Source organism: Hesperophylax consimilis, chromosome 10 (genome assembly GCF_061612785.1).
Source record: "Hesperophylax consimilis isolate HC1 chromosome 10, BYU_Hcon_1.0, whole genome shotgun sequence".
NCBI classification, from domain to species: domain Eukaryota; kingdom Metazoa; phylum Arthropoda; class Insecta; order Trichoptera; family Limnephilidae; genus Hesperophylax; species Hesperophylax consimilis.
This window is the reverse complement of record NC_142845.1, coordinates 25456014-25480155: the sequence shown is the minus strand read 5'-3', so window position 1 is coordinate 25480155 and position 24142 is coordinate 25456014. Positions and strand designations below refer to the sequence as shown.

The 24142-nt window shown below is 37.1% G+C and overlaps 1 protein-coding gene across 2 annotated transcripts in view; it reads left to right on the top strand.

Moving 5' to 3' along the window:
• Positions 1 to 22156, top strand: part of PNKP (Polynucleotide kinase 3'-phosphatase) — a 29871-nt gene extending 7715 nt beyond the window's left edge. The window contains exons 7-8 of one of the 2 annotated variants that reach the window (XM_089636183.1): positions 1127 to 1280; positions 21899 to 22156. In XM_089636183.1, the coding sequence (XP_089492309.1) occupies positions 1127 to 1250 (124 nt within the window). In that variant the 3' untranslated portion in view covers positions 1251 to 1280; positions 21899 to 22156. Of the gene's footprint in view, positions 1 to 1126; positions 3918 to 21898 lie in introns of those variants that run through there. The other variant, XM_089636182.1, reaches the window with a different exon arrangement.
• The last annotated feature ends 1986 nt before the right edge of the window (positions 22157 to 24142 follow it).

Below are 24142 nucleotides of genomic sequence, written 5' to 3'. Positions count from 1 at the left end.
CAATATTAAAAAATGCGTTGTTATGACTTATAGTCGTTCACAAAATCCGCTATTCTGCCAGTATAGAATGAATGGTGAAGTACTTACACGCGTAAACATCATCAAGGACCTTGGGGTGATCTTTGATCCCAAGCTGACATTTTCAAACCACATAGTCCAGCTTACCTCGGCTTGCTCCAAAACTCTTGGTTTTGTAATTAGAACTTGCAAACAATTCAATAACATAGAAGCAATGACCTCCATGTTCAACGGAGTGGTCAGAAGCAAGCTGGAGTACGCCAGTACTGTCTGGATACCTTATCAACTTAAATACATAAATATGATTGAACAAATTCAAAAAAAATTCCTAAGGTATGTTTACATGCGATCATACGGAATATATCCGAAATTCATGCATCACGTGGAACTGCTAAAGGAGACAAATTACCAAAGCCTGGAGACTAGGCGTAATGCCGGACTCATGGTATTTGAATTAAAGTTACTAAAAAACCTTATCGATTGCCCATATCTCCTGTCATGCTGTGGATTATTCGTTCCTGATAAATACTGTCGAAATCGTAGCCACGACCTATTCTGTATACCGCAGGGTCGGACAGATGTCATTGCCCAACATAGCATGACAAGAGGTATGACCTTGCTAAATGCCCTACCAGCGGATATAGATGTGTTTAATATCACTATACCATGTTTAAAAAAATATATGTACATGTATTGTTAGTTTTAATAAAATTGTACCATAATTGGACTTACCTGTCAGTCGTACAATAATAAAAAAAAAATAAAATAAAAAAAAATATATATTTTTCAATACTGACAACGTTATCGCCACTGTGTCCAATCCGTTCACTTGGCACACGTTTTTATTTATTTATTTATTAAGTAGGTACATAAATCATTTAACAGAATATTAAAAACTTTAACGGTCCAACTAGGAAATTTCCATTTTAGGACAGTCATTGACAATATTAGTTCATATTACATGCATTATATAAGAAAAAGAGGATGACTTCCGTACGAGCTCTCGCTTGGATTTGTTTAATTGCACTGATCTAAGAATACATTACGTTTTGAATTTTATGTTGCCAATGTAAAATAAAGTTTTTATTATTAGTTATTTTGTTTACAGAAAGAAATTTGAGGATCCTACTGTGGGCGAAGGGTTCAGCGAAGTTGTGAAAATCAGCTTCATTCCTGAGTTTGAAATGAGTCAACATGAAGAACTTTACTTCAAACATTTGCTGGAAAAGTGAGATCCGGAGATCGTCAGCTGCTTCTACATGGTATTTAAATACATAGTGATAATGATTGATAAACATTCCTATATATATGTATATAAATATGTAGTTTGACTATACTGTTCTTCTCTGCATTGAAATTTTAACAAAGGACGACCATGTCACTTATTAATAATTTTCTTCATTGTACTCATTATTAATATTAGTGGTAGTTCTGTGAACACTAGACTTAGTGTCCAAAAAAGTATGTTCATTTCTAATTTTCTCTTATTTAACTCCAATTGTGCGGCTGGCTACATTTGCAGTAGAGTGATATCATTACCACCTTGCTGTGTGCAATGTGTTGAGTACGGTGTTAGAAAATTTGGAACAAATTATGTTACTGTTCATGAAAATTTCAAAGTAAAAAAGTCAATTTGTAGAAATGTGTCGTTACATATTACAGATTTCTTGTTAATTGTGTAAGCTTGACTTTTTGATGTTATTGTCGGCTCTATTGTGGTGTAATAAGAACACAATTATAATTGTGTTGAGTTTAATAAACCATTCTTCTTGACAATCGTTTACAAGTGTTTGACAGGAAGAGGTTCCTAAGCAAAGACAATCTTAGGCATAGATAATATGGTGACCGGATAAATCATCACAATGATAATTCATCACATCTTTAAAAATTTATATAAAGTCATGGAAAGTGATAAAACAAAAACTTTATTAACTGGGTTAAATAGGTTAGGTTAAGTTAAATTTTTTTTTTTTGTCGTTTCTAATGACTTTATATCACTTTTTAAAAGTGTGTTGAATTGTCACTGTGTTGAGTTATCATGGAACCAGATAATATATAGGCATAGTGTTACTATATCCAACATCCCTCGTTTCCTAAAAAACGAAAAAGTCAAAACAACATACAAGTAACATAATAACAAATATAACAATTTCCCCTTCAAATCTGGGTAGTATCTTGGGAGTAAATTCCTATTAATATGAATTATTCCTTTATTTTCGCGGCCGATTACTGTCGCGGCCGGCCCTTTAAATTCAGATATTCAAAATAAATTTGTAAAAATGCGATATATTTACTCGTAAATCAAGATTTCGCATCCGATCTCGGTCGTGGCCGACACTTTAAATTCAGATATTTGTTTTAAATTCTTAAAAATATGATATAATTCCGCTTAAGTCGAATTTTCTCAGCAGATTTTTGTTGCGGTCGGCCTTTTAGATTCAGATATTTGAAGTAAATTCGTAAAAATACTTCATATTTCCGCGTGAATCGAAATTTTGTGGCCGATATCCGTCGCGGCGGGCCCTTTGTAATTTGGATATTTGAAATAAATTGGAAAAAACACGACATTCCAGTGTAAATTGATTCAGATTTACAAAATAATAATACTAATTGGGACAATGTGTAACCACGTAAAAATACATTTTTCCGTGTTTAACTCCACGGCTGTCTTTTAGATTCAGCTTTACGAAATTTTATGATTTATTTTCGCAAAAATCAAATTTTTTCGAATCTCACAAAACAAATTTTCGTGCGCGGACAAAAATAATTTTGATTTACGAATTAACAAATTTCAAATTAGAACCATTTTGCATGAAAAATTTTTTTTTGACCATTTGACTGATGATAGTATATAATCATAACAAAATTTAATAAAAAATGGCTGATTGAAATGGTGGTCCATTATCACTTACCCATGTTAGCGGTATCCCATGACGTGAAAATATAGATTTTAAATGTTTAACGACAGTTTCCGCGTTATAATTGTAAAGCAATGAATTTTCTATGTTTTTGAAATAATAATCAGTCACATTAAGATAGTTTGAGTCGTTTAAAGTCATTGAACCGACACCTACCTTTTCCCAGGGAAAATTAGTATCACCGTGTGGCAAAAGAGGCTGTGACGGGTTGTTAGGTTTTAATTTGATACAAATCTGACATTGATCGATAACATTTTGAATGTCAGAGTTGATATTCAACCAAAAAATCATATTTCTGACAAAATTTCTTGATTTTGACATACCTAAGTAACCTTTATGAATATCTTTTAAGATTTCAGGATGTAAAATTAGTGGTATAATTACACTAGGTCCCTTATACCAAATCATTAACAACATGTATTTCTGCTTGAAAATTCCAATATGGTTTAACGCAACACCCAACTTTATTTTTAGTTGACGGCCAACAGGTTTTGTAATATTTCTTTAGAGTTAATAACGACTGATGGTGTTTCGTCGCCTCAGTAATTGATTTGAGTTTATCTGCTGAGACGGCTAGACTTGACATCAATAAATTAGTGTGGAAACAATTTATTTTTCCGCATCTGTTACTTCTGTATCAGGCAAAGGTGCTCTTGATAATGTATCGGCAATATACATAAATTTACCAGGTAAATTTGACATCTAGATCAAGGCTGCCCAACCTTTTTCGGAGTTGGACGAAATTTTGTCCACCAATGACGTCATTACAAGAATTAAGTCTTAAACAAACCACTCAGCAAAGTAGAGGAAACAATAAAAAAAAAAGTATGGCCATAGACAAGGCCAATAGGTAGGCACCTAGGGGAGATCATATTGTGCTATTCATCAGCCTAAAATATTATTTTAAAAATAAATGTTAGAAATGTTAATAGATTCTCTCAGAACGACAAGGCTCCAACTCACAAAGTGCGGTCCTGCGAAAATGAGCTATAAGGTATCTTTCCTTACGGCACATTTTCTCAGGACGGCACTTTGTAAGTTCAAAATCTGTCTACCCGAGGCTGTCGTAAAAATAGCTTAAAATTACTTGAAATTTGAATTCCACTAAGGAAAAACATTTTCAAACAATGGTTGTGCTTTTCTACGACAGCATTGGATGTTAACATTTCTCTGTTTATCAAAAAAATGAAAAACTTTGTTACATGTTTTAAAGTATTTTTTATTTTGTTTCAGTAAGATAACAGAAACAGATAAATTTATAAGCACAAAACACATCTTAAATGTGTACCTAGTCTGCGACTGAATCTTTTTCTGGTTTAAATATTTATTTGAGTTGCTAATATTGTATCAAATAATTAAATATTTCAATTTGAGATTTTAGTCATAAAGTCTGTTACAACTCTACTTCAGGGAAGTTAATAATTAATATTATTCATGTAAAAGAAAAGGAGGAACGAGTAAAAAAAGAAATTACTTAGTTACAAAACACTCTTAAAATTTATTTAATAAAATGTATAAAGAAGGGTTAGTCTTAATCTAGGCTTAAGAGCGTTGTTTTCGCGGACGAAATTTCGACTCCTGCAAAAATAATTATTGTCCTGTGTCCCTCTCTAACGGAGCGTGCAGCGGGGAACGGAGAGGGAGTACCTGGCTTTTAGTACGGCTGACGTTGCAAGCGATCAAAAAAAGTTAGATAATATGAGATTAAATAAAAAAGAAATTAAGTTCAATGCTTGAATATTTGCACGAAGTCGGTGAAATGTCCCTTTCGTTTAGTTCATTCCATTAGCAGCACAGCATACAAGGGCTTCCGACCTATTCTTTAATAGTATTGGTATATGCGCATGTACACGTTAGGCACTGACAATATCACGCATAAAAGGCCAGTAAAAGAGAAATGCTTTTTTTCTTTTGTGCGTGAATATATTTGCATCTAAACGGGGAATCACCCTTTTGTTTAGTTCATTTAAATTAGCAGATACGTGTATTATTGTAGGAGATACGGAAATTGTACACGTGCATCGTACATGTGGCCACAAACGAAATTATAATAATAGTAATAATAGGTGTATAAGTTTATAAATTAGATAAGTACATAGAATTAACAGCAGTAAATAATATATGAACAGTAAGTAATATAATTGTAGAGAATAGAAATATACACTTACTTAAAATTTGTGTAAGTGCACCGGTAAAGGCCTTACCTTTGATATAATCTTTTATTTTTTAATTTTTACATTACCTTTGAAATTTTTGTGAATCACATTTTTTTTATTTTATCTGGAAGAAAGTTATAAAGTCGTGTCGCTGTGTATATAATTCCGAACACGCACTGACTTTATCACTGGGATTTTGGTCGAGATTATTTTTAAGTGTTGTGTAAGAAGAATATTATGTGAACAACAAAATTAAGTAATACAACTATAAATAAAAATAACCATAAAAATAGCAGCACAATAACAGCAAGAATAATAGCAACAAGCATATTTTATTAAAAAATGTTCAATGAATCGGTATAATTATTTCCGTCCATTTTAGGCAGTGAGGAATACATTTATGGTAGTTAGTCCCAGATTTTTTATACTGAAAAAAATCCTATTTTATAATCTACACAATACATGTGCACAAGGTGAAAAATAAAAAAAAGTCGGACAGGTAGTAGTTGTATAGTAAGAACAGACTCCAATATAAATAAGCAAATAAATAATTACATAAATAAAATTTAATTAAAAATTTAATTTCATAAAATTTGTCAGTCAACCACAAAATTTTCCAAATTTTCTAACTAAAGGCATTACTTATATGTTATATAATGTCGGGTGATACGTCTGACATTTTCTGCGACGATATTTCGGGTTCAATCACATCGGTACTAAAAGAAAAAAAATCAGGCATCAAACCGTGAAAACAAAAGACCGCATATTATACTGTCAAGGTATGATCAATATGTGTAGTGATTATACTTACAAATTCGACAAAATAGTACAAGCAATTATAGGCAAAAATGGAGGACGGTTTTTATTCTTAAATTTAATCACTTTTAATTAAAGATCGTCGGTGTAATATTGAATTGTACCGATGTGTAAAAACACTGTCATCAAAACTAAAAGCTGAACGGCAATAAAATGAAACTCTCACTACTAACCAAAAGATGGTATCTTGATGTTATTGTGTACATTCTCGAGAGTTTGTTCTTGTGAAAATAAAATTATTTGCTTACCGTTTGCTCAAAATCCCACAATTCACATCGATGTTTTAGCATCGAAAAAATCCTTGTTGGCAAATTTAGCCTGACAATCTTTAACATCATTTACGGAACTGAAAACAACAAAAAAACATTACATTTTTACCGTAAAAAATAAATACTTATAATAAATATTGATTTAAATATTGCATTTAATTTTCACCTGTTCCGAGTTCTTTCTGTGTTTTTGACATTGCACTTCCTCTTTTTCCGGTGCATACTGGGTGGCTTACCACGTATCCACTTTCGACCTAAAACACAAATAACATTTTATAAAAATCAATAACGTAAGTACCCTAATTCATAACCTAATTATCATTGTTAAAAATGCTCAAATAATGATTACTTACCCATGTTGAATGAAATAAATTATTTGGGGATGCTTCGGTTAAAAACTGTGGAGTTTAAAAATAATATTATTCGTAAACAAAGTAACAAATTCGTCAATTATATGTCCGCGCGGGCTGACTGCGAATGTCACATATACATACACTAGCAATAATAATAAAAAATGAAGGACGATTGACGTAGGTATGTATGCATGTATTTGTTAGGCAGGCGATCTCTCCGGGGCCCCTGCCCCCCGGCCCGTGCTTCACCTACTCTAGCCAGCCCGACTCAAGAAAGTGCGAATGAGACAATAACAAAAAAGCTAGTTAAATATACGTTGAATTTGTGGCCACCAAATTCGGCTTTTGAAGCAAATAAAACTTTTTTCAGTGAAGATTCAAATTTTATTGTATAGTTCATTATATGCCTGAGACGGGATATGTGAGATTTTTTCAAAAAATATCTTCCATTTGGTCACAAAAAATTGCCAAAGATGCCTCGTAAAATCATGTAAAATCGTCATCTTCTGGGGCCTATATTCTATAATTTAAGGCAAAAATCGAAAATCTGATCCATATGCGTACTTTATATTTACCATGTCTTTTAACTAAAAAAAAAAAAAACAGTTTACTCTAGTATTTTAGCCGTAAATCCAAATTAAAATTTTGTATGAAACAGGCACCGCAGCCGTTCCTCTTAATGATAGTTCTTAAAATTAATTCTTAAAACTAATTGTCCTTTTTCTTAATCCTAAATTATCTTCATTCACTGTCTTAAAAGTTGGGTCACGTTACGAGATAATTATGCAAAAATTGTGCAGACACTTCCCTTTACGATGATTCTGGAATCACGGATCTCCACGTTCGCACTTATCACCGACAACACAAGCGGCAACTTGGGTTGGATCCGAAGGGCGGAAGTTGTTCAACCTGGGCCAAGGCTCCGAAGGGCGGAGTCGGCAGGCAGCGAATTCTGAGTGGGCAGCTTCTGGGTAGGAAAATCCTCGGCACCACTCCAAGGGGGAGAGCAGGAAGTTTCTCGGCGGAGGCGAGACGGTAACTTCTGCTAGGGCAGCTCCCTGGTCGGAAGAGCCTCGGTGCCGCTCCAAAGGGGGAGAGCAGGAAGTTTCTCGGCGGAGGCGAGACGGTAACTTCTGCTAGGGCAGTTCCCTGGTCGGCAGCTGCCTCGGCGCCGCTCCAAGAGGGAGAGCAGGTTGATGACTCCCAAGATGATGACTGTCGAGTGCGGAAATGTGAAGTGTCGAGAACTAGGCGAGATCGTGACCGCCAAGAGGGCAGCCTCCTGGGCGGAGGCGCCTCGGCGACCGCCCCAAGGGGGGGCGAGATGATGACTCTCGAAAGGCGAGATTGTGACTGTCGAGAGGGCAGCCTCCTGGGCGGAGGCCCTTCGGCGACCGCCCCAAGGGGGGCGAGATGATGACTGTCTGACTGGGTACTCTTGACTCGGGACTGTTGGTTGCGGAATCTGTCTTCAGCTGTTGAGGCGAGATCGTGACCGCCGAGAGGGCAGCCTCCTGGGCGGAGGCGCCTCGGCGGCCGCCCCAAGGGGAGGCGAGATGATCACTCTCTGACTGGGTACTGGATACTGTTTTTGGTTGCGGAATGTGTTGAGCTGCGCAATCCGGCGACCGTAGCGCACCTGTCGTGGGGTGCTGGAACTAAAGTGGTTCCGCTTTACACCACTTCGGTGCGTTGTCTTGAGTCCATGGCGCTGGCATCGACATTCTCACCGTAGTCGTTATTATTATTTTAAAAGATGCTAAAATGACATTTGTACAAAGCTTTCAAACAATTACAATATGGCCTAGCCTTGGGCGAAGGTTTTTATTGCCGGGTCGCTGGTTTAACAATACACCCATTTCGGATTACGACTTGATGAGGGTCTAGAGCTAAATCTGCCGACTAATGGGTGTATTGCTTGAGTTGGCTTTCTAAATTTTTATTGCGATTTCCGGCCAGGCTCTTTACTAAATACTTAATGTCTAATAATTCGAACTGCCGCCTCCATCTGCGTGTAAAATCACAGAGACAAATGCTGGAGCACGTGTTCGCTTTGGTCTTTCTGTGAATTCAAGTCATGTATATACCTAGGGACATATCAATTCATTTAAAAAATAATATGAACCCAATTCATTCCCGGTAAGATGTTATCAAGCTCTGAAATAAACATATTTATCGGGTTAACCAAAGTTCGTGAACTAAACATATCATATTATTCCTTTTTAAGTAACATAGAACAGATTTATACCTCTGTAATCCTGCATGATCTTTTTGGCAGAAGGAACCACACCGCTGGTACCCGGTAAGATGTTATCAAGATCTGAAAAAAACATATTTATCGGGTTAACCAAAGTTCGTGAACTAAACATATCATATTATTCCTTTTCAAGTAACATAGAACAGATTTATACCTCTGTAATCCTCCATGATCCTTTTGGAAGGATTTATATCTTGCATGATGTAATTATGGTCTTTTATGACATCACACCGTCCTGGCGGAACACGGATGGGGTCTAAAAATAAATTCAATTCTTAGGTGAAATTAAGTTACACATTACATTGAACACTGAAGACAAACAAAGGGATATTCACACCTGTATTTTCGTCATAACGGGTCCGATACTGTCTTAAATCTGGATAACTACCAATGCCGGGTAGATTTAAAGCCGGCAGTGCGCATCTTCGAAGTGATCTATTGGCATTTTTGTTTCTTTTGTAACTTCCGTATTTTGGGTATTTATGACGAGTGGACTGTCTGTACAGCCCTTCACGCAACACAGCTTCATAATTGCAGACATTTTCACACAACAACAACTCGTGAATTCACAACAGCAATTTGTAATTTGAGATTTAAAATATTGAGATAATTGGTGATGTCAACAAGAAATGCAAGATCACTCAACCAGTACTTAATCTTGAGTAAATCACTTTCCCAAGGTAACGCCCCTTTTTCTTCTAAAAATTCCGACACCTGCTCTCTAAGGCTGATTTTAGTGTCACGCTCACCGTCAGCGCTCATAGATCAGCGCGTAGTTCGTCAGCGCTGAGGCTCAGCGTGGCTCGTTTCAGTATCGTACTGACCGCCTTACTGTACAGTCGAAGACCAAAATGCGGAGTGTATTAGTTATTACTGCTTTGTACTACCTATCCCAAAAAAATAAAAACCGGCGACGACGAAGACTCCATGTTCATCCATTGATTGAGCAGAGGGCCGTTGCTGGAGACTTTGTCTTGTTATATGGCGAACTTCATCGATAACTCGACCTGTATCCACTTCGCTATTCGCCATGACTGTACACGCGATGATGTCTGCTCCGCTCGACACTAGAACGCTCGCTGAAAGCAGAGGCGTTCGTGCGATCGTCAGCGCTGACAGCTACGCGGCGCCGACGCGCGACGCGTACGGCCGCGTAGCCATCAGCGCTGACCACCTTGCGCGCTGATAGCTACGCGTCATTCAAAAACGCTTCCTAGAAGTTCATATATCTCGACCATCAGCGCCGACGGTGCGCGTGCGGTCGGCGTGACACTAAAATCAGCCTAAGTTGAAGAAATGTTTTAACATGTTGCCCCTTGAAAGCCATCGCACAGCGCAATACAGTTGTAACTCTCCAAATTTGCTGATTTCTTCTTCAAATAAAACTCTGAATTGACGTCTGTGAAGAGCTTTTGAATGAATTTTTGAACAAATATGATTTAAGATTTTCACGGCCAAAAGTATTTTTGCTATTTGTTTTTGGGGTGTTATGCCGTGTTGCGCTAACTCTTTCTTTAGCCTTAGATTTTCAAAGCCTCTTTAACAATTTCTCCATCAGAAAAGCGCTTCTTCTTTTTCGCTAAAAGTAAAGAAATCTCGTAAGATGTTTTGATCATGGATTCAAGCTCGTCGTGCCTTTGTCTAATCGGGATGAAAAAAAGGACATGTTCTATTTTGGTAGTTGGTACTATGTACATACACAGTTGGCAATGCCGATTTTTGTACAGTTTAGTGGCGGTATTTTTGACATTTCTCACAATATGGATATCACAGTAATGGATAGAAACGGAATCTTAACAGCTATTGCTTTGGCATCTGCTGCAGTTTGCACTGCTGTAATTTTGAAAAGACGAGTGACTCGCAGAATAGATCGTAAATTGTGGACAAAACCGTGGCTTCTCCGGCGTCACGAACAACATGGCATACTAAATATGCTGGATAATGAATTTCATGATCAAGATCCTGTTTCTCACAAAAATTATTTAAGAATGCCAGACCCGCAGTTCCTGAAACTATTGGCGATGATTTCTTCTTTAATTAGTTGTCAAGATACCATGATGAGACACGCGATTTCGCCAAGGCACAGGTACCCACAAAAATATGTAAATTATTTACTGCGTCATTTATAATAGTTGTAGATGATGCATTTCCCCTGTCTAACAATATTATGAAACCATATGCACACAGGGGTTTGACCACTGAAAAGCATTTTCAATTACCGTCTAAGAATAGCACGATGCGTGGTTGAAAATGCCTTTGGGATTTTGGCAAACAGGTTCAGAATCCTCCTATCTCCAAACAACCTCAGCGTGGATAAAGTTGAATCCATCACGTTGACAGTGTGTGCGCTTCACAATTTTCTAATTGAAGAGTAAATAGCAGCATCCGTGTAAACTGCTGAAGTGAGGGCACCAAACTTAGAGTCCATTGTGGAACGCCATGCAGTTCCACAAACAGACCACCAGCAAGTGCTTCCCACTTCAGGGAACTTTTCAGAGATTTTTCATGAATGATGCTGGAGCTGTTCCCTGGCAAAATGAATAATGTCTATGTTAAGTCTATCTGTTAACACGCTATTTATTTTAGTTGTAAGTTATAAGTACCTAACAGTTGTCAGTCGCTAGTTATTAGTCTTAGGTTAGATAAATGAAGTTGTAAAGCTCCTTTGAGGTGATAAATGGCACTATAGAATTAATCCCAATATATTTATTTTATTTATTAATCTTTTAGTTAGCTCACATCGTCGTGAGTGCTAATAATTTTAGTAAGTATAAATATAAAATTTAACATTATTTGGAAAACATAGTATTTCTTTAAATATTTTAAATGTAACATATTAAATCATAAAAAAAAAAAACAGTTTAAGCCATTTCGACACATTATCTAAGTGACTAAATTTTTTTTTTTTTATCAATATAATTCAGTTTGCATCATCTGCATCAACATTAACAGTCTTATATTGCATTTTTCTTGGTTTTTAAAATACCATTTATTATTGGTTTTAACTACTATACGTCAGGTATTAAATTATTTATTGCATCTTTCATATTATTTACTATAACTTCAACTTGTATTTACTTCTTTCCAATCTTGAATCAATAATTCCTAAATCAATTTGCTTTTCTACTTACCCACTTTTCTTTCATCAATATAATATTGTTAGTAAGCGTCCTTGAGTAAAGTTGTTTTGTTGATACAGGGATATTGTCATGAATTGCAGGTATTATTTGTATTGAAAAAAGTTGATAGTGACCAAGACTATGAATATTAGCAATTTTGTAAAATTACATAAATGCACAAAAATAATAAATAAAAAATTATACAGCCCAAAGAATCTACAGTTGTAGCAAAACTCGGTCAGCATTAAGTAAAAATAAGTGCTGTTTACTTTAAACATTTTTGTATTGTTTTATTTTAAACATCATGTCACATTACAAAGTATCTGCTTTATATTGACAAATAAAATATTGTTTTTCTTAAAATTTGCCTTGTGCCTCCCAGACAACTTGAAACACTTTGCTCCTTGTTTGCATCGCCAAGTGTCAATCTTTTTCATTTATTTCATTTAAGATAGTCTCAACAAATTTTGCAAAAGTTGTGTTAGTTGATACTGCCGAACAATCTGCAGCAAGGGAACCTATTGAAGTGGAAATGTTTTCCACTAAAAACTTCCAAATGGTCTCCTGATTGCGTTGATTGATTTCGAGATGGGGTGCTTAGCGTGCGATTGGCTGTATACGGTCTAGGATTATGTTGGTCTATGCCATCTGATAATCTATGTTCCTCCTAAAAAAATATTAAAAATTGTTATTATTACCCACTAGAGTTGCATAAAGCATCCCGAAGCTCAGTTTGCCTCTTGGCATAGGCCTCCTCTAACAATTTCCATTCTCGTATTTAAAGTTGCAATTTTGTTTCTTCTTGTTGTTAGAAGGGTTGTGGTCTATAACTCCCGTGGGGACCAGCCGAATTGGGAGACTTTTTGTTGGTTGGTTTTGGTTGTTAATTTTGGTTGGTGTTAATTCCTTGTTTCCGATATTCCGAGACAGTAATTAGTTTTTTGGTGCATTTAGTTGTGGGTCAAAACTTGCCCGGTTGACATAGTTCAGTATGTTAGGTCTGTTGGTCTCTTTCATGCTAGTTTTGGGTAGAGGTTGTGAAGGATTGCTTGATATTTTGTTTGTATTTACTTTCTTCTGTGCTGATGACTTAGGAGAATCCGAAGTTCCTCTTTTTTGCTTTTCGCTAATGTTGTCCTTCGGTTTTAACACTATCAGTTTGTCATATTTTATACAAGCAATTTTTCCTTTCTTTTTCTCTTCTTCTAGTTGAGGTTGTAGCTGTTTTCGTTTTTCCAGGATTTCCTTCGAGTAGTTTTCTTTCACATTAATACCTGGCGGAAGGTTTGTCTTGTTCTTGAGTATAAGGTGTTTTTTCCATTGGGTCGTGATAGAGGCTATGACCGGACGATTTACTGTTTAAATGCATAATAACTCAAATTCAATTTAAATTACCAGAATATGTGCGCTGCTGTGATTGGCCACAGCTGGTCTAGACGAAGTCTCTAACCCTACATGAGTTCCAACCTAGGAAGCAATGGCCGCTATCGATTAAAAATTTTCTAGCCTCAGGATGGCAAGTTACGATCATGTTCATGGAAGGCCCATCCCTCTTTCCGAAAAGCCAGACTCGTCTCATGGTCCTTACGTGGTCTTCTTTGGTGAGGCTACCTTTGTCCGCGATATTGTTTGTATAAATTTCCTCAAAGAGGGCCGCGTCTGAAGTTACTTCTCCTCTGGGGACATCATATAAGACGATTTTGGGTAATCTGCCTTGGGGGGAAATCATTTTTATTCCTTGGGCGCTGAGTTTCTCTTCCGCTTTTTTGATGTTGTCCAGACCTCCGGATGTAGTGGTCTGTAAAGCTAAGCCTGCGCCCTTAATCTTGCGTGTGCGGACCACTTGAAATCTGTCCTTTTTTGGATCAAGTATTTCTGTCAAAGTTTTTTGGAGCTGTTCTGAAGTTTTACCCTCCGCAATCGAAGGGTAAAATAGCACTGTAGGAAGTTTTTAAGGCGTGGGTCGTTCGAATCCATTGAGTACGATAGTTTGTGAAGCTGGAGCTCCCGCTGCCACACTGACGTAGCTCCTTCTTTGTGGTAATACGGCAGGCGGCTGTACAATGATTTTATCCATTTTTTCCGGAATTTTTTGTTGGGCTTCCAATAATTCCTCGATGGTTTTTTTAAATTTTTAATTTTATTACAAGATAATACATTACAAAATGATAACAAAGTAATAATGTATTATTCCCAATGAGTTTATAAAACTCATTTCGGGAAAGACAACATTAGAAAGGACAAGGCAAATAAATAAAATACATTAAAATAAATAAACGCAGGTGTTATTATGGAGTACCAGAGAAAGATTGTGTTAGTCATTAATGAAACTGCTAAGGAAATATCTTTTAAGAGCTTTTGTCAATGTTTTTTTGTTAGTTGCCGGAAGTTTTAAATTACTAGGTAATGCGTTATATTGTTTGTGTGCAATGTATTGTAAGGAGTTAATTCCAAATTTGGTCGTGTAAGTAGATGATGATAAATGTATTTGATTTTGTGATTGTGTTTTGTGCTGGTGTATGTCAGAATTAAAGACTGGTTTAGTGTTGGTGTGTGAGGAGTGTTGAATTATTTGTAGAATGGCAGTTGTGATGTTATACTTTGGCAGGACTGTAAAAGGAAGTATTTGTGTCTGTGAGTATATATCTTTGACATGTGTATCCCATGGCAGATTATATATATTACGTATGGCTCTATTTTGAATTACTTGTATTTCGGAACTTTCTTTTTTGGTAATGGTTTCCCAGATACTAACTAGATAACTCAGGTGGGAGTGGATCATTGCATAATATGTTGCACGCAGTAAAGATGTGGGGAGCACACCTTGGAGTCGATAAAGTACACCGGTTATCGGGGAAATTTTGGATTTTACATTCTCAACATGGGAGTTCCACGAGAGGTTAGAGTCTATGAGTAACCCCAAATATTTCGTTACTTGAACATGTTGTAGCTTTTCATTTCCAAGAATGATATTCATACCCATGTTATCTTTTTTTCCGAAAGTAAGGTAATGGGTTTTTTTAACATTGAGGCTTAATTTGTTTAATCGAAGCCATTTAGCCAGCTTTGCGAGATCTTTATTCATTAAAGCTTCAAGTTCCTTCAGATTTTTACAATGGTAGTAAATCACAGTATCATCAGCGTAAAGTTGAAGTTTTCCCGAGATGCCACATTTAGTTATATCATTGATGTATAGTAAGAAAAGTAGAGGTCCAAGAATCGAGCCCTGTGGCACTCCACATGTGATTTTTCCAACGTCGCTTAGGTTCCCTCCGTTATCGACAAGGCAAAATCTATCAGAGCAAATTTAAAGATTTCCCGACTATTCCCAAATGTTCCATTTTTTGTAGAAGTATTTCATGATCTACCGCAAGGCTGCCCAACCCCAGGCCCGCGGGCTACAATGTGGCCCGCGAACGAATTATAAGTGGCCCGCGTGAACCATTTTCAAAAAACCCGCCAATCCGCCAATTTGAAAAAGTGTCGCGGGCCTGCGGTAAAACAAACAATTCAGCTTGCGCGCGGTCACCAGTGTTGCCAACGAAGGCGATTTATCGATATTTAGAATTCTTTAGAATTATAGAAATTCTCTAACAACCCCCCCCCCCCCCATGGAAATAGGAACCGCCAGGTATTCAGTGGCCCGCCAGTGATTCAAAATCATCAATTTCGCCCAACTGTTAAAAAGGTTGGGCAGCCTTGATCTACCGTATCAAAGGCTTTTTTCAGATCTATAAATATAGCTGCCACATATTCGCCCTGGTCTATGTACTGCTGAATGTTAGAAATGAAATCGAAGGTGGCACATTGGGTATTGGAGTTTTTCCGAAAGCCATATTGCTGTGGTGTTAGGATATCGTTGCTAGAGATGTATTTTATCAGTCTATCTTTGATAATTGACTCGAACACCTTTGAAAATACCGATAAAATCGATATTGGACGATAGTTAGAAATACACTTCTTGCAGTCTTCTTTAATAATTGGTATAATTTTTGCTAGCTTTAACTGGTTTGGAAATATTCCCGAGCCTATGGAGAAGTTGATAAGTTGGGTTAGGTGCCCCCCTAGTTCTTTTTTACAGGTTTTAAGAATGCACTGTGTTACTCCATCGATTCCTGCCGCTGCATTCGACCTAAGTTTCGAGATGACCTTTATTACCTCATCCTTATTCGTCCTAGTCATATATAAGGATTGTCGTGCCTTTGGTTGTACATATATTGTATTACAGTCATCCGGGAATGATGGAATGGCAGCTGCCAATTTTTCTCCAACTGACAGGAAAAACTCATTAAAAGCCAACGCTATTTCACGGGGTTCCCTAATTTCACAATTATTTACGATGAGAGATTCAATTGTGTTGGTGGGTTTATGTACACGATTAGACAGAATTGAGTTAATGGTTTTCCAAGTTTTTCTTGGGTTAGTGTAGTTAGACTTTGTTGAAAGCTATTGATGTAATATTTGTTTTTCAGACTTCTCCTATAATTAATTATTATGTTTCTTAGTTTATTTTTATGTATTGCAAGAGTAATATTACCTGGGTCTTGTTTCCACTGCTTGTGAAGCTGGTTTCGTTCCTTGATTAGAAAATTAAGTTTAGAATCAAACCAAGGTGTATTTAGATGTTGCCGCCTTCCTGTTTTTACGTTGGGTGTAGTTTTACCTGCTTCTAATGCATTTTTGACATAATCATTAAAATCTTTGTAACCGTCTTCAGGTTTGTTTGAGTTGATAGCAAATTTGTTAGTCGCAATATAAGATTTTACCGCCATACTGTTGATGATAGGTTTAGTAAAGCGTGGTTTAGTTCTATTATTAAACCATTTTTTTAAATTATTCTTAAAGTCAACAATTAGTATATTGTGGTCACTAAGCGGGTCATCTATATTCGATATGGTTGTTAAAATGTTTTGTCTGTTTGATATAATGTGATCTATAATAGTGCTGCTTGTATCAGTGACTCTCGTGGGATATGATTTATTTTGTATTGAGAAATTGTTTGTTAATAAGGTGTTGATAAAATTTAAAGAAGAAGGTGTGTTTATGGAAGTGTCAATGTTGAAATCTCCGAGTATTAATGTATCTTGTCTGCTTTTGTTCAGTATTTTTTCAAAATGTGTTAGGAAATCGTGCATGTTGTTTGGGTTAGGTTTTCGATAAATTGCATAAATGTTGACTGGTTTCCCATTACTGCTGCAAACACTAATACCTAAAAATGAATTTTCGTTGGAAAAATTTTCAATGATAGAGCACTTCATAGAATCCAGAACATATATGGCCACACCTCCTCCTCCTTCATTTGGGCGAGAAGAAAAATCACTGTAAAAACCATTTAAGCAAAAGAACTTTTCTTCTCCGACATCAAGCCACGTTTCAGTGATGACAAGAACATGAACAGTATCGCATAATCTTCTGACCTTTTCCTCAATTTCGTCAAACTTGTTTCGTATACTTCTGGCGTTCATATACATTATTCGCAGACAGTTCTTCATGGGAGTATAGTCATCGATAGTTAGGCACTTGTGTTCTTGTATATTACACTCCATAGTCTATTGTAGCTGGGTCCTTCTTGAGGGCAGCTATGTAAGCTGGGCAGTTGTCCCTATCTCCGGTTGAATGGTCAGCAGGCTTACCAAATCTGGTGCATGTCGCGCAAACTGGTTTGATGGCTGCATTTGGGCACGACTCACGGGTGTGTTTTTCTTGTGCACAGTGTCCACATGTAGGTTTAGTATCTCTGCAATATTTGTATGAGTGTCCAATCATATGACATTTAGTGCAGACAGTAAGGCCAATAAAATCTCTGACGCGGCAAACAGTCCAGTTCACAAATACTTTCTCCTGTTCAATAAGTACTTTACGCACGATAGCTGGCATTTCATAGATACGATGACAAGTGTTTCTTGTGCGAGCACCAGCTAAGTGGCTTAATTTACAGCACGCAATAGTTCCCTCAATGTCTTGAATGTTGGGAACCCCAGTTAAGGCGATCCTTAAAAATTCTTCGTCAGTCAGGTCCCGCGGTACCCCAAAAAATATTAGTCTCGGAGATCGCTTGGTCGGCAGTCTTAATTGTGCTTGATTTGTCGAAACAGGGTGCATTTAATAGTTTTTGTTGCTCGCCTGCGGTTGCCGTGTTTATCAAGATACCTTTATTTCTTATCTTTTTTATTCCCGTGACCCGAACGCCTAGCTCAGATGGCCGAATCATGTCCTGGATTATTTTTTTGGTACCATCACTATCCTTGGTGGCGTCTGCATCTGTTGGAAATACGCATACGCCTGGTCTTGGTGCTCCGACACGATGTCCATATTGGGTAAGTGGAGGGGGTTGGTGAGCTGATGCTCACCAACCCTGTTGGGCTGTTTGAGGGGGATGTCAGCAAAATGATGTTGCGCCCTTTGTTTTAATTTTTGTCAATTCGATAGTCATGGAGGTCAAGTCTGTCATAAGTGCGTCAACTATTGTCATAATTTCGTTTTAGTCCGCCTTGTTTAATTTATTATTACCGTGATTTATAATTTTTATAATTCTCATCAGTTTTTCCATTGAAGGGATTATACGTTCTTGTTCACTGTGTGGAGAGTCGCGAGTAGGTAGGTACGTATCTCTAAACATTACGAAAATTTACAATCTTATATTGTTTTCAGTGAGGGTTTAACCTATTTAACTTAACATTATTTATATAGCACCGTTTACGCGAGTACAGAATATACAAAGTAAAACAAATATAATTTCTAGGCAGAATCAGAAACAAATTTGATAAATAAACTTGTCAGATAATCCATACAATGATATCACCACACAATTCATCCTCAAAATCATCAAAACATCCTCTCGCATGGAACCGAAGTACCAACAATATTACAGTTACTTTTAAATATTTCAGCAAGATTCGGATACACATGTTGGTGTCTTTTCCATCAATCCAGAGGGCAGTTCATTAAACCAGCTTCATTTCTCAGGGGCAGCATATCATCAAAAATATACATATCCGATTCTTTTATTGCCTGGGATAATGGAGTGCTTTTCCCATGCACGCATTTCTCTGCTAAAATCTCATCATAAATACTCGAGGCCGAAATTTTTTTAGACGTCGTGGATGATGCCGTGGTGCCCGTGGTAACCGATTCAGCTGTAATGGGTCTCACTTCAGTATTTTTACTTATCATTGCCGCTGCCAAGTCTCGAACATGAGTTTTGATTTTGTTGGCAGCGGTGACTTCTGAAAAAACGTGCAACTTGTACCTCGGATCCAGAAAAGTACACAAAGCAAATGTAGTGCTGAATTCTATATTTCTGAACCTTTCTTTTAATCCGTTTTGCAGTTGCAGAATTATGTTTTTAACAGGGTCGCAGAACTTATCCAAACTTTCAAATTTACTGCATACACCCAGTAAACATCTAGTAACTACGATTACAGATCTTCCCGTCATGTATTTTTCACCGCTCATTGAAGCTGTCATCTCTTCGAATGGTTCCAAAACCTCGCACAGCTCTTTGCATGCTTTACATTCATTACCTGTGTTTAAAGGCAAATCTTTGTTAATTAATGCCATGGTTGCTTTAACGGCTTCTTCCAATTCTGTGAATCTGCGCAGCATATAAAACACAGAGTTCCACCTCGTTGGAACTTGCTGGATCAGACGTTTAGGATCCTGGACACCCTGTGATGACTGATATTTTAAAAGTTTCTCGCACAACAGGGTGCTCCTTTTGAAATGGGCAGCGACTATTTTAATTTTTTCGATGGTATTTTCAAAACTTTTTAAAGCATTCTGCACTATTAAATTTAATTTATGCCCAAAATAGCCGAAATGCTTCCACTGTAAAATTTCTTCGAGTTTGTTGGTGATGTTACTTGCATTATCTGATATGGAGAAATTTACTAAGCCGATCAATTTCCACTCCGTTAAACCTTTTCTTAGTTCTTCGGCCAATCGAACTGCGGTGTGGCTTCCAGGAAAACTTGTACACTGTAATAAAACACTCCTGTAATTAAAGTCGTTGTCAATATAATGTCCTGTTATAGCAAGGTAGCTCTCCGTAGTCCTGGAAGTCCACATGTCTGTCGTGACGCAAATGCTAACAGCATTAGCAGCAACAATGTCTTTAACGGTCGATATGGATTTTTGATATAACGCAGGTATCATGACTGAAGATATTGTTTTCCTACTGGGAAGATCATATCCTGGAATCCATTTAGAATATTTTCGAAATCCTCTGTCCTCGACGATACTGAATGGCTGAAAGTCTTCAATAAAGAGATCCAACAAGTCATTGTCGATTTTCTTCTTCTGATCCGGCGTGACCTTTTTTGAAACAAAAGAGCTCAGCGTTCTTTGTCGCTTGTTGAGATGAACCGTTTCCAGAAAAACAGCTGTACTGCCTGTTGTGGGTGTGTTGGTAATGGGCCTTAAGTGTGAAACGTTAAGATAGTGTTTTTTCCCGGAATAACAGGTACTTTTTTTCGCCTGCAACAGACCTATCTCACTCTTACATATTATTACGACGTTAGTGCGAGAGAGCAAGATAATGTTATTCGTTTGGAATAGTTCTTTTTCATTCATACTCGTGCTTTCTTGATATAAGTTAGAAGAGTCGACAAAACGGACAAACTGTTTGTGCGGATTATAAGTAACAGTTTGGGCATTTTTTAACTCCAAACATGTTGTGCAAACGTGTTTGTCGTTTTTGGACTCACCACTACTTTGAGATACCTATGCATGACGAGAAATGAAGCCAGACCTTGATCCTGTCGATCAACACCCCCCATGCCTTTATTGTAATCAATAATAGCACGGGGTTTCATGATCTCCTCTTGGGATTGATGACTCGTTTTGCCTGTAGCATCCATAGAGATGCCTTCATGAATGGTGGACAAGACTGTAACAGGCTTCTTGTCCATCCACTGAAGAGCCATTATACCATGACTGTACCGGCAAGACGCTGCACCTTTCGCCAATTTCTTCTTTCCCTTCATATCCGTAAGCATATTCTTACGGTTAGTTCGCACTGTACCTACAACGTTTGTTCCTTTTTCTTTTAGTCTGAGGAAAATATCAGGAGAGGAATACCAATTATCCACGTACAGCGTGTGACCATCTGTCTCATGTCCAGAGAGAAGATGGTGCACATTCGCTGCACTAGACGGAAGGTTTGGGTCTCCTTCTTTCTCCCCAGTATAGATGCTGAAATCGAAACAACAGCCTGATCGAGACTCGCAAAGTTTATAAAACTATTAACTATTCCAAACCGGGCACGCTTACTAGAATTATATTAGATATAACATAAGCGTCTCCGGAATTTCATCAAACTTTTATCAATGGAAAGATTAAAGTCTGGTTTATAAACACTACGGAAGGTCTCTCTCATATGAGTAATTATCGGGCGAATCTTTTTCGATCTATCTTCGGGGTTTGCCGTATTGTCATCTGCAAAAGTGGACATACTATACATATGTCACCTTCCAAATCCTGCAACGTACTTCTTCGTACTCCTGGGTTGCCGGTAAATGGAATCCGTCTGATGTTTAGAGACGAATTCCACGTCCATTCATCAGGATTAGTAGTTTTGCGACGTTTTGCTGGAGGTATGGAAGCCGACGGGCCTACTTCACTCATCGAAACGTCCAAAACTTCCACTGTCTCCTCAGTGGATTCTTCAACCTCAGACTCCGAATCTGAGGAATCCATGTGGTCACTGAGGTTATCGTCGTCAGATTCAACCAATAAACTTTCAATTTAGGCTGATGCTAGCCGCCCACCACGCGTTTTACGAACAAACTTGTCAATTCCCGAACCACACGCCATTTTGAAAAAATTCAATGACGCTGAAATATAACCAAATTTCAATCGTAAATATCAGGAAAAAACTTCACCAACGGAGTCCTGCCAATACTACGAAACGAATGCTTAATTATCTACAGAGCGATTGGCATTTAAAATTTTAAACACAGATGTCACTAATGTATCCGTTTTTCGTTTTTAAGCCGACATACATCAGACCCGCCAGGACGGCGTCGTTTGATTTTAAGACACATCGATGTACACACGCCGGGACGGCGTCGTTTGAGGCCAATGGGTTAAAGCCAGTTATTAAATAAAGTAGACAAAAATCTTGTTACGTGTAAAAAATTATATTATATTTTACAGAATAAAAAGTCTCATAATAATTTTTTTACATTTCATTACATTAAATACATAAAATTATAAACCTCTTTGTTCTCAATAACTTCTCAATGTAACACTCTCAATAATATTTCTATTTTTGAGACCGATAATTCGTGGTGGAATTCCATTATAATATATTATAATAAAACAAATAAAACACGGTCGACGGTCAAAATAAAATTAAGTGGAATAAAGTTTTTTATTTGTTTAATTATAATATATTACACTCTCAACTTAATATGGATTCATGTTTTCATCCTCTTTGGACGTGATAGTCCTGGCAAGGGTTGTTCATCCATGGCATCTTCACCCAGTGGGTGGTTTTTATGGGCTCTACGTCGTCTTCATCGTCGTCCTCGGTAACAGGCACGCTGTTGAGGCATTTTGACCGCCTAAAAAGGGTAATTATATAATATTGTTATAAAAAAGGAAAGTGCAGGCAAAACCATCGTGAGCAGGTAATTATCGGTTTGAAATGAAACAATAGGGTGTTTATAGATTATTTTCATCATGATAATTCCTAAAGCAGGGTTCGATACAAAATCCAGGCATCTGTGGACATTCCTTGCAGCAATAATTGGAATCGTTCCGGTTTTGATTTTTTTCCCAGCAATATTTGCATTGCCTTTTTTTTTACTTTTCCTTTGTCGTTTCTTTCGCATAGGTCTGGCAAATGTCTTATATTTGACACTAATGGACGAGGAATGGCAGAAAGAGAAGGACCAAGTAAATTATCGATTACTTCCAGTCTAAAATCATACAGACTATTCTTACGCTCACTCTGTGCATTGTACAAATAGTAAGCATTTATTAGCATTGATTGGAAAATGTGAATTCCCAGTTTCTTATACCACTTCAAAGTTTTTCGACGACATGGGTAGTAGGCAAGCATTTGGTTGTGAAAATCTACGCCGCTCATGTGTTTGTTCTATTCAATAATCATGTTTGGCTTACAAACCTCCTTTCCTCGACGATTGGTAGTTTTCGTCAATTGCCCATCGAATTCGAAAGATATCGTCACTCATTCATCTATGGAAAGATTTTTACTAGGAGTATATATAATCTCCATCTGATCGTCGCTGAATTTTTCCTAAACTTGTTGATTCTTCCTCATTATTATTGAAGTGAAGCACTCTAAGGATAAGTAGAAACCTATCTCGAGACATGTATTGAGAAAATGTCGGCAGGTTGAATAAATGATTTTTCTTCCAATAGTCATTTAGGTGATTCATCCTAATAGTTCCCATGTGGAAAATAAGCCCTAAAAACTTCCTGAATTCCTCGATTGTTAGGTCCCTCCACCTTGTAATTTGGCTTTTATCACCTTTCGACTTTGATAACACCTCTACCGCATAATCGTTTGTTTGTTTGATGACCATCTCACACAAGTCATCGATGGCATTGAAAAAGTTGATCGGTTCTCTTCCAGCTTCCATAAAATTTATGCCAGATTCACCGGTAAATGGGATGTGATGGTTTGGGTGAATTTGACCACTGTCTTGGTTCGGACATTGATGGTTGGTTTGGAGGCAGTGGTGATGCTGCCGGTACTGGCTGGATAATGTCATCTTCATCCGATTCATCGTAATCCATGTCTTCCAAGTCATCTTTATCCGATTCGGGGAAGATCTCTAAGTAGCTTCCCGAATCGTCAAAATCACTATCGGTGTCGCTAAAGTCGTCATCTAGCCTAGCTCTTTTGGATGCTGATCCATATTTCAAGGTGTGTATAACACAAAAAAAATATCAAAAGTCTAACACAAAAATAATAATCTTCTTCTTCTTCCTAGCACTATCCCAACTCATTGCCTAGGTAGTCTAACACAAAAATAATAATAAAAACACTTTATAGTAAATGAATTCAATATAAATTACTTGTAGTCTAAAACACAATATTTTGATTCAAAAGTCCGAACACTCAAAAAATAATAACGAAAAGTCTAATAAAAAATACTTATAAACAAGAAGACACTTTGTATAAAGTCAATTACGATCACAATTATCGCACACACATATAACACGTTGTAGTTGTGTGAAACGCATAGAAAAAGTCGCGTGTAAAC